Here is a 12,206-nt window from a genome sequence, read left to right as displayed (position 1 = left end):
TAGTTAAATGATTACTAAATTACAATCCATATAGTAATATCATATATAGCAACTTATATTTCTATACGAATTAGTGTGGAACTACAGTGGTCATATTATATGAAATTCTGAATCAGTCACATTATTTGCTGAGTTCGAATCTCATTACTGCAAATTGCAAATGGATGTGAAATAACAAAATATTTCTCATATTAATTTTCATGCTCCTTAACATACGTCCACTTTTATTCATGAGGCAATGGACTTAATCACACATGTATTCCAATTTTCGGTTATATTAGAGCCGTGATATATTTGGTTCAAAGAATTAACAGTGGTGAGCTTATGGGTGACATTCTATGGGATGAGATAATCTGACTTTGGCGAATTTTATTGCAAAAACAACCGAAATCGCATTTTTTTTCATTTTCGCATATTTAATGAGGTGCGAAAATGTGAAAAAAGTGCGATTTTGGCCAACAAGTTGGACACACTGGAAATGCGATGGCTTTTCGCAGCACATCCAGATGTTTTCACATTAAAAAGTATACAAATCGCATATTTAATGGTATGTGATTTGTATAAACTGTGTCTATAATTCGCCCAAAAATCAGACCAGGTTCTGATGGGCGAATTAGCCAGAACCCTGCACAGATCGCAATGATCTGTGCAGGGTTCTGGTGTAAAAAAAAAGTTTAAACAGTTAAAATTAAAAAAAAAAACAGCGCGGGGTCCCCCGCCAGAGCATAACCAGCCCCGGGCTCATTGAGCCGGTGCTGGGGACATAAAATCAGGGTCCCCGACAAATAGGGGTCCCCTTGATTTAATGAAACCAGCACCAGGCTCAAGGTCCGTCGCTGGTTCCCGAAATACGGGGGACAAAATGACTAGGGTCCCCCGTATTTTAAGAACCAGCACCAGACCCAACCAGCCAGCAGGGTAATGCCACAGCCGGGGGACACTTATTATATAAGGTCCCGCGGCCAAAGCATTATCCCCCTGGCTGGTCAGCATGGGCAGGGGTCCTGGGGAAGTGGGGACCCCCCCAATGAAGGGGTCCCCCCCCCTCCAGGACTTACCAGCCCAAGTCCGGGGCTGTCCCCGATGCCCCTGGGCGGTGGGCATCGGGCTGATGCAAAGTGTAAAAAATAGAATAAAAACTATTGTTTTCTACTGTAGAACTATGAGTCCCAGCAAGCCTACCCCGCATGCTGGGACTTGGAGAACCACAAGTCCCAGCATGTGGGGCATTAAAGGGCCCGCTGGCACTTGTAGTTCTACAGTACAAAAAATAGTTAAATAAAACACACTGACACCCTGAAAAATAAAAGTTTAATACACACATAACACACACACTGATACTTACCTACCTTGAGCCCATAGGTCGGTCCCTGGATCCTGGGTCCGGGGCTCCTGGACAGAAGAGTCCAGTTCTGGGGCCTTGATCCTGGTTCCGGGGCTGGTCCGGGGTCCTGTGCTCCAGGGCTGATGTCTCCGGGGTCCAGGATCCGAAGTAGTCCAAAAGGGGTTCCTAAGGAAGGAAATCCTACTCACCTGGTCCCCGGCGACGACCTCGGCATCCTCTCCGGCAGATACGCTGCTCCCGGCTGGTACCCGCTCACGGACTGGAGAGGCGCAGAGATGTTCATCTTCCGCGCCTTTCCTCCGAATGATTCTATTGGCCGCCTAGCGGCCAATCAGGAGCCGAGAAAGTCTTGCAAAGTCTTGACAAAGATCCCGCTGCAGATCGAAACATGTTGGCGGCAGGTGGACGTGGTCTTTACTAAACACCTTTGCCGGGATGGAATTACAAATATCTCCGCAGAATCTTATTCTTGGACAGAGCTACAGAAATTCATATCAGTTAACACCAGCATCAAAAATCCCTCTCCGCAAATATCCTGGACCGGGACGGAGCTGCAAGATCTTCATCTGCCAAATTGACATCAGCGCACAGATCCCCCTTCACACTGGAAGCCGGTCCCACGGCTGCAGCAATTGTCGGGGAGCCTGATAACGCTTCTGTCTACACAGACGCTTCTGTCTACACAGACACTGGATTACAAACAAGCCCGGATAGAAGGAGGTTTTAAAAACATCCTCCACTCCCTGCATACACTCGGGACCATTCTGACTTGGTACAATCTACTTTAATTTTTATGTGAGTGAAAAAAAAAATGTCAATCTTTTTATACATGTATTTTTTAATAAATTTCTACCATTGAGATAGTGGCTTTTGCAACATCTTACTCCAAGTGCCTGAGTTACATGGTTCCCTAACCCCCTATCCTTCTATACACACACTGTGTCGGCTGATTGAACCGACTGGGAACCCTTTCTTGGGCTGCTGGTATAGAGGCGCACTAGATAAATCACACACCACCTTTTTGCACATTAAATCATAAGACACCTATCTCCTCTAAAATTTGTGATTATTAATAAGAAGGAGTATCAAAGTGGTGTCACATTTATATTAAAGAAAGGCAGTTGCTCTCAGACTCCGCACGTGCTTTTTAATCACACTGTATTCACTTGTGTTTATGTTTTTTGTTGTTTGTCATATTTCGCAGTTTTTAACATATAATTAATAAAAGGTATATTTTATGATTCCTTTCTTATAAATGGTGCACCACCATAAGACAAACCTTTCCTTTTCTCAACATTAAAGTTCTTACTCTTGTTGTCCGTGGTAGCACACCCCTAGATATATATTAGTACATATCTATTAACATAACATCAGGGGGCCAGTCTAATTTTGTCACAGTACCTACAGTACCTCCCATTTCTTGTGCAACAGATCCCCAACCCCTGACCTACATAATACACAGCACAGAAGGGGCTCAGGGTAACACATGGTACAGTGGGGCAACACATAGCACAGAATACTAGGTACTCTTTACCTAGCACGGCGCCCATCGCGGGCATTGAATGCACTAAAAAATTGGGTACAATGCGACCGACGCGATGCCCGCGGTTTCCCATAGGGAACAATGTTACATTTCTCAATTGACCCGATTTTTCTGTTCAATGCCTCAATTGACCCGATTTTTCCATAGGAAACAATGTTAAATGGCCCACAGAGGCCAAATAGGCACACTGAAGTGTGAAATGGCCCTGACAATTGTTAACGCCACCCCACGATCAACGTGAACCGAAGCGTGGCGAGCGCAGCGGTACGTGTCCTACGACCTTTTCATACCCCCACTATCCACGTCGGCGTGGAGTTGAGAATAGAATAGTGTGGCGAGCCCAAAGCGTGGTGAGCGGACGCGGATACCTGTGAAGCCCGCGAAGGGACGCGTTTACCTGTGAAGGTATACGCGTCCCCTCGCGGGGCTTGCTGCGCTCGCCACGCTTCGGGCTCGGTGGCTCGCTGCGCTCGCCACACTATTCTATTCTCAACTCCACGCCGACGTGGATAGTGGGGGTATGAAAAGGTCGTAGGACACGTACCGCCGCCCCTCGGGGGCTCGCTGCGCTTGCCACGCTTCGGGTTCACGTTCATCGTGGGGTGGCGTTAACAATTGTGGGGGCCATTTCACACTTCAGGGTGCCTATTTGGCCTCTGTGGCCCATTTAACATTGTTTCCTATGGAAAAATCGGGTCAATTGAGGCATTGAACAGGAAAATCGGGTCAATTGAGAAATTTAACATTGTTCCCTTTGGGAAATCGCGGGCATCGCGTCGGTTGCATTGCACCCGATTTTTAGTGCATTCAATGCCCGCGATGCCCGCAATTTTTTTACCTGCGATGCCCACGATCAAAATCGTGGGCGCCGTGCTAGGTAAAGAGTACCGAATACTATATAGCACAGTAGAGTACAGGGTAACATGTCAAAGTTGGGCACAAGGTAAAACATGGCACAGACAACTGTAATACATAGAATGCAGGTGGGCACAGGGTAAGACATGTCACAGGCAATACATAGCACAGGTGGGCATAGGGTTATGCATAGCGAAGAGTAACACATGGCAAAGGGGCAATACCAGATAGCCTGCACGGAGCCTGCACTTGCACATAATGCTTATGCACATGCTCAGAACCAAAACATCTCTCCCCCGTGCGAACGTGCAGGGGAGCGAATAGATCACAATGACCTCCTATATGTATACTCATTTCAATACATTTTAAATGAAACTGCATACATAATATAAACCAATAATGATAACTAGTAGAAATCATGCAGGGGCAAAGTCTATATACTTAAGCATTGCATGTACATTGCAGAATTACCCATGCTGTCAGCTGAAAAACAGCAACAAGGATTGGAATTTTGTGAACATGCCATGCTGTACTTTCACACTGCCTGAACATTGCTGCTTTAAGCAACATGTGTGAGGCCCATCCTACTAAAGAGACAGCAGTCTGTGTATTAGAGGCCTCCTACTCCCTTTGGTCACATTCATACTGAAGAAACTCCTAGTAAACATGGCCGTTAGCAGCAGCAGCAGCACAGTGTTTGACTGTATTGTAATAGGTGCTGGAATACAGGGCTCCTTCACTGCCTATCACCTAGCTAAAAACAAAAAGAAGACCTTACTGCTGGAACAGGTACATGGGGCAGAATGAATAGTCAGCAGTATTTTCACATTACAGCATACTGTGTGCAGCAGCAGCAGCAGCAGCAATGCTGTAAGATACTGTGGGTGATTGATACAATATCAGTTTTCTTACACATACTGTATGTAAGTGTTTTTCAACCTCTGTGCCGTGGCACACTAGTCTGCCTTGAGCTGTTCTCAAGTGTGCCACCAGATCCAGAGATGCCCAAACCAGTTTACAGCCACCACCAGTTCAACTGTTATTTACTGGTCTCTTCTTTTCGTGTAAGGGCCAATGTATTTTATTGTTGTTACCTGTGGGGACCATTGTGATTGTTTTTTATATGGGGGCAATAGGTTTGTTTTTTTCCTGTGGGTGCCAATGTATTTTGCCCTGTGGGGATTTTATGGTGTGCCTTGGCAACTTTAAAATATTATTTAGTGTGCCGCATGGTAAAAAGGTTGAAAATCACTGCTGTATGTAATACAGAGTGGATGAAGAGATACAGTAGTGTACTATTGTGATTGTAAGATATATTATAACTGAACTAATTTACAGAATAACAAGTACAGTACTTTTCTCAGTGATTTCTGTGTTTACTAAGAATGTTGAACTTTGGAAGTTTGTTGCAATTCAAACTACATCTGATCTTCCTGACACAAGAGAAAACACTGCTTCTAAGTACAATATTATTATATACTGTAGTATCATTAAGCTTTAGTAACTGGCTGCTATTATCTGTGTGTTAAACATTTATAGTTATACTCAAGCTGGGTACACATATATACAATCGTCGGGCCGTTCTTCCAATCTGGGGGCAAACGGCCGTTCGATTGTATAGGTGTGTACGCTGTCCCAATTGCTGCTGTGCGACCGATAAACGGCCAAAAACGCTCTTGGCCGTCCACGGTCGGTCGGTCGAAGGTTCTTTGCTGCTTAATATTTCATCCGACAGGACGGCTCCATATCGGAACAAAAGTGAAGTGTGTACGCACCTTCGATCGATATGCTTGACAGTTTGACAAAGCACGGTGGTATGCTGCATTATGAGAGACCCTGTAACCCTTTGCCTGCTGTTTTAACTAATGTGTGTATAATGCCTCACTGCCCAACACTTTAGACGCATCACTTTAAGACATTAATCAATGTTGAAGTTTTAATAGTGTGAAGCTGGTGCCCTGAAAAGAGCTTCCAGCCCACTCTATTAAAACTTCAACATTGATTAATGTCTTAAAGGGATGCGTCTAAAGTGTTGAGCCACTGCTCAACATATATACATTATATACACATTAGTTAAAACAGCAGGCAAAGGGTTACAGGGTCTCTCATATACTTCTTCTTGCGATTGTTTGGACAGGAGTACATCGGACGTCGCAAGTAAAATTGTACATATGTGTACGCGCAGAACGGTCGTATGTTTTGGACGGCCGAACGTGTATTCGGTCGATCGAACGGTCGCAAGAAAAAGGAAATTGTACATATGTGTACCCAGCTTTAGTGTTTAAAGTGCTCCATATTTTGCCCACCCACCTGGAACTGCAGGGAAGTTCCCAAAATTCAAGTTGCCCCCACAGTAATTCCACAAACTGTATCCCACAGTAATGCAACGCTGCCCCCCCCCAACAGTCCCCTCACACACTGTCCCCCAATGCCCATTACAGTAGTTCCACACATTGCCACCCACAGTAATTCCACACACTGCCCCGCAAAGGCCCTTATTCTTTTTTTACGCAATCAGTGTTTATTATAAGATAACAAATAAACATTGTATCATTTACATTTTCAAAGGGACTACAAAGAGTATCAAATCAAAAATAGTACGCAGTCCATATATTAATCGTTAGCGAACGTATGCATCAACATTGTCAACCGAGGGAAATAACACACTTTAGAGTAAGAGCGTTAGATAGGAGAGAAGAGGCAGTGATAGAAGAACGTAAAGAGTGAAGGAGAGAGAGTAGGGAAAATGGGGGAAGGTAGAGTACAACCAGTGTCGTGTCATGGTTGTGTGACAGGCATCAGTGAGGGAGTACTAACATATGATGCATATTCATGACTTTCTTTAAAGTTCAGCCAAGGGGACCAAGTGGTGGTAAATGTATTTGAGGGTAGTTTGGAGGAAGAGGAAGATGTAAGGTCTTCCATGAGCATGTACCGGTCTAGTCTCTGGAACCAGTGTGAGATTGGAAGTCGTATTTGGGTTCTCCAGAAGCAGGGTATAGTTGCCCTTGCTGCATTCATTAAGTGTCGGAGAAGGGATTTCTCAAACACTGAGATAGGGATCTCCATGTAATTGAGCAACCAAAATTCTGGAGTGTGTGGTAAGGGAGTGCCTGTAATCTGTATGGATAATCTCCTAATTGTCATCCAAAAGTCAGTCAGTTCGGGGCGAAGGCCCTTATCCTGGCTGACTTGCAAACTCTGCAAATTTTTCAGCTTGCCAGTCCCCCAGACGCTGTCTGCATGGCCGTCTGCCCCCCCCCCCCTCGCACACCGATATTCCCAGTTGCGAATGGATGATTTGCATAATCATCCATTCGTAGCCTTGGGTGCGAGGGAGAATTAATTTGACGGTCAGTGACCATTGAATGATTTATTTAGCGTGCGCAGATCTGAGACACCTCTGTGGTGTCAGATCTCCGAGCGCCCTGTGCAGGATGCGGGGGGGGGGCAATGGCATCCGCTGATGTCAGCTGCCCGACCCGCGTCATCTGGGAATTTCCATGGGAACACCCAGCGTTTTCACACAGAATCTGCACATGCGCATAAATTACTATAAGTCGCCAAAAATCGCTCCCCCGTGCTCAAATGAAAAGGAGACTTTTGCTGTAGCGGTGTTGTATCTAATCACAGTGGGTTAATGTGTTTGCAGTTGTGCATGTGTAGTGAACAGCTTTACCTCAGTTTCTTTATTTCTGTTAAGTTGTTTTGCGTGTCGAATACATGATGGATTTCTCCAGATCAGCGCATTTATCGCAGGATGAAAGTAGTGTATGGAGATCAGTGTCTCGCACAGTGCACCAATTGGGAATGAGATCCTCCACAGCTAAAATCGTGCCATGGTTGGTGACAACTTGCACCTGCCCGGGCCGTGGTAAGTCCCTGATGCTTTCACGTCCCACCTCATAATGCTGACACCATCGGACTATGGCTCGACGTACACCGCCTTCATCCTGCGATAAATTTCTGAAGCGTGCTCACCTTCTGTGCAACGAAATTGGATAACACCTATTTGCGCTGATCTGGGGGAATCCATCATGCATCCGACCATGCAACACAAATTTCCAAGAATGAAGAAACTGAGGTGAAGCCATTTACTACACATATGCACAACTGGGAAAAACGCCACGCCATCTATCGCCAAACACATGAACTCACTGCGATTAGATACAACACTGCTACAGCAAAAGTCACCTTTTCATTTCGGCACACCTTATAATTCCACACACTACCCCACTGTAATTGCATACACTGTCCCTCAGCAACTAAATAAACAAAAATACACTGCCCCACTACCAGTATCATTACATTTCAAAGTGACCTTTTCTTTTTAATACCCCCCCCCCCCTCCCCAATCAGCAGCTGCACTGGCACGTAGGCGTTTAACCCTTTTAGTGCCAAGTGAATTTGTCAAAATAGGTGTAAAAATTGAGCCTCTATAACCTCATTCCCTGGTGGACCCTTCATTCCCCAGGGGCGATTCAATTCAGCACAACGTTATGGCACCAGAAAAGAGGTTCTGGAGCTATTCAATTGACCACGCTGTTAACCCAACCAGTGGATTTCTTCTTGCACCACTCCTGAGGTGAAAGCAGAAATCCCACTAAACTATGCTGTTTTCTGCCTTTAGCACAGCACAATCAGCATTGTAGCCTGAAATTAATATGGAGAATGGCGGTTACTGCAACTAAACACCCAGATTAAGGGACAGAAACTGGCATTTCCTGACTAATTGCAGGGTGCTCTGTTGACAACTGAATATCTCCGTTACCTCCCTCCCAGCATGATTAACATCGCACTGAATTGAATTGAATTGCCCCCAAAGATTTCAAACTAATGTGGTCACACCACATACTTGCCAACTCTCCTGTGTGTCAGGGAAACTCCCTGAAATAGTAGCCATCTCAATGACTACCTGAAGACTCTCCCTGATTGTACCATACCCGCCTGTTACATTCTTGGAGGAAAAAATCAAGATATATATACATTCAAATTGGATCATCATTGCTATTTCTCTGCATTTGTTAAAAGGCACAATGATCCCTGTGTCTACTGTACATGCATTTTCAAATACAGTTTCTAATATACATTGCCAATATACTGTGTGTGCCAAACTATGTAACAGCTGCATGTACTGTACATACTTGACATGATGCTGATAGTCTCCTCTCCAGGCTTCTCCGGGAGCGGAGACTTTTTAAACGTAGGCAAGCCTGAGGTATAGCTTTCACAATCTCCCTGAAAGGCTTTTTTCAAAAGTAGACCAGTCCAACGTACCATGTGATCAACACTTGTGAAATGAATATCCTGTGTTCATAGGCTAGTCTTTAATTCAGCATATTGCCCTGTGCCGCTCGATGCTAAAATTACATGTACAATATCGCATATTAGAACAAGAGCTAGTAATGTGTACAATACCCAGATACATGTGTGTTTTCATTCTTTTTCATTTTTATATATTCAGTAGATTTTTTGATATCGAGAAGGGTATTTTTAGATTTCCATTTTCAAAAGATTAATTACAATCGAGCTCCAGGAGCAAAGTGAGAAATAATTTTCCAACTGTATTTTCATAGTTAATATGAAAAGTGTAATGGTCCTTAACAAGTATTAGATATGTATTAAAGTCTATGAATTTCTGAATATGACTTTCCTGAAATAACTCTTTTTGGCTGGGCAACCTTTACTATCTGTTTTAATGTCACATGTAATTTGCTTGCAGAATCTTCCCCGTTACATGTTATTTCTTACCTAAAATGTAAGGATTAGATCCCCTTTGGCCCAACCAGGAGAACCCTTTGGCCTATGAAACTCTATACTAAAATGATATTCCATGCCGGATACTGATGACATATTCTGGGAAGGGAAACATCAGTGGTGTAATGATTCTGTTCCCACTGGTCATGGGTGAAGAAAGATGTTAGGGACACTGGTCCTTACTGGAATCATCTTTACAGCCTGGTTGATGATAAAATAGTGGATTAACCATACCTTCCAACAGTCCCATTTTTCGCGGGACCATCCCGGTTTTTAGAACGGCCGCCCCGGGGCCAACAGTGTCCCGCGGGGGGGAAGGGGGTTTGGTGCAGATGGCAGTCCCCCCAGCCTGAAGGGAATAGACACTGTGCATATCTATTCATCGAGGCAAAGGACGAAAAACGGGGGCATGGCCCGATGATGACCTTATTTGCATAGACCATGTCCTCATTTACATATGCCACACCCCCTTTTCAGGCGTGCGCACATCTCTGCTGCACGATTGTCCCTCTTTTACTAATGCAGAAGTTGGGAGGTATGGATTAACCATTAATATTGCCCCACTGATGGTACCAAAACTGTAGGCATATTTCTTTTGTTTTGTTTAAAAAAAAATAGACCTAGCTGGTTGTATAGCACAAGCCAGTCCTGTATAGTTATTTTCCATTGTATCTGGGTAAGTACATTTAACTGTAATGTAATGGTGTGCTGAGCATATACTGTATGTAAGGACTTGCAGAAGATAGGGGTCCCTTCACAATAGGCTGCAATCTTAAATGTTTTGCTAAAATTTGCCAAATTCAATTTTTTTATTTTATTTGCCACAGTACTGTACACACAGATTTGCAGTATATAATTGTTAGCAATAATAGCAAAAGTCTTTATGTTTAGTTGCTTGAGCATGTTATTTTTATTTTAGGTTTAGCACATAATAACTTGTTAAAAATATATTTTATGCCATATTGCATACTGTTTGGTATTCATTTTTGGCAGGAAGGCTCCTAGGTGCAAGTGCAGACGTGTGGCCAATGTAATAGGGTGAGTGAATCAGGAAGTGAGAGATTTTTGGAGAGTTAACTTATTATTATTATTTTTTTCCAAAGCGGCAATCAATTACATTGGAAAAATCAACCTGGTTGGTTGCCTCTCCCAAAATCTCTCACTTTCTGATTCTCTCACCCTATTAAATTTGGCCCCTTGCTTACATCACCCACCTCTGCAGGATAAGACAAATTGTATCAGTCAAATTTCCCCTCCTTAAAAGTTGTTCTAACTTTTTTAACAAACATATTTTTATTATCACTGCTCCCATTCCTACAGTATATGGTTACTTCATTTTTTAAAGAGACACTAGTCCGAATGTTTAACCATTGTTCTCAAGGGCTTATCAGAGGAGTGGATGTGTGTTCTCATAACATTTTTTTGACATTTGTAGTGATTCCCATTGTTGCATAGGTGACGTTGGGCATGTCATAGGGATATTACACTTTCTGTCTGAATAATGCGTCAGAATTGCAAAATGATTTGCAACTATATAGGATTTATATGCACATGGCTGAAAACTACTCCAAAATAACCAATTTTAAACCCAAATAGAACCTGGAGTGTTTCACATGTGTGCTTACTGTACTTCCACATCACTTACAACCCAATTATGATGCCTATAACACATTGGAACAGATGAATTAAGCCTGGCAAAGAGATCATGTGGAGATACAGTGGAAGCTATGTTTGAAAAATGAGTTAGGAGCTGATTGGCTGGTGCGTTAACACCTTCCATTTTATCACCACTTTATCACTTTACCGGGCTTAACCACTTGAGTGGTACTGTATGCCTGAAAAATTTCTGGGCATACCACTAAGATGAAGGTGTGCGCCAGTGGTGCCTCTTGTTGCAGTAACTAATGCAGGCCATACATCAGCGTCATGATTACCCAATCTGATCTGACGATCCTTGTCTAACAATGATCACATATCCATAGGAGAAATCTGGAAAATTTTCTTAAAATCCCTAATTGGTCTATACTTATTATTTTTTAGTTGGAATCATCAAATCTGGGAAAGAAGAAGGAAGTATTGGATTTCCTTGTGGTAGTGAGATTGGGAATTGTGGCAATACTGTACTTCAAAGATTAAGACTGAGCGATAATAATGGCTTCTGTGCTATTTAAATTTAAGTACTTGTGTATTATCTGGGCGCCCGATTTTTTTCATCGGGTCGGAAAAATCGCGTCGATCGCATGCAACCAAATCGCATACGATGCGATGCGCTGCGATGGACGCGATTTTTCCATAGGAATCAATGTTAAATGTTCCCAAATGGTCCCTGACACCCGATTTCCCATTAGGGTCAATGTTAAATGCCCCCCAGGCCCCCCCCCCCATTTTGGTGTATGCCCCCTCATTGTTAACGACACCCCACCATCAATGCCAACCCGAAGCGTGGCGAGCACAGCAAGGCCGCGTGGGACGGCGGTACGCATCCTCTGACTTTTTTCATACCCCCACTATCCACGTCGGCATGGAGCTGATTTTATATAGTGTGGCGAGCGCAGCGAGCCACCGAGCCCAAAGCGTGGCGACCGCACGCGGAATACGAGCCCGAAGTGTATTCCGCGTCCCCTCGCGGGGCTCGATTGATTGGCCTTTGAGCCAATCAAAATGCGGGGGGTGGGGCTTCGCGGGTGTCGGGGGCGGAGCTATGCT

The 12,206-nt window shown here is 44.0% G+C and overlaps 1 protein-coding gene across 1 annotated transcript in view; it reads left to right on the top strand.

Moving 5' to 3' along the window:
* Nucleotides 1-4,374: 4,374 nt before the first annotated feature.
* PIPOX (pipecolic acid and sarcosine oxidase) overlaps nt 4,375-12,206 on the top strand; it is a 45,384-nt gene continuing 37,552 nt past the window's right edge. The window contains exon 1 of the mRNA XM_083172347.1: nt 4,375-4,532. Coding sequence (XP_083028473.1) covers nt 4,410-4,532 — 123 coding nt within the window. The 5' untranslated portion in view covers nt 4,375-4,409. The remainder of the gene's footprint in view (nt 4,533-12,206) is intronic.

This window comes from Crinia signifera, chromosome 2, assembly GCF_055691185.1.
Source record: "Crinia signifera chromosome 2, ASM5569118v1, whole genome shotgun sequence".
NCBI classification, from domain to species: Eukaryota; Metazoa; Chordata; class Amphibia; order Anura; family Myobatrachidae; genus Crinia; species Crinia signifera.
This window is presented reverse-complemented; position numbering and strand designations above follow the sequence as displayed.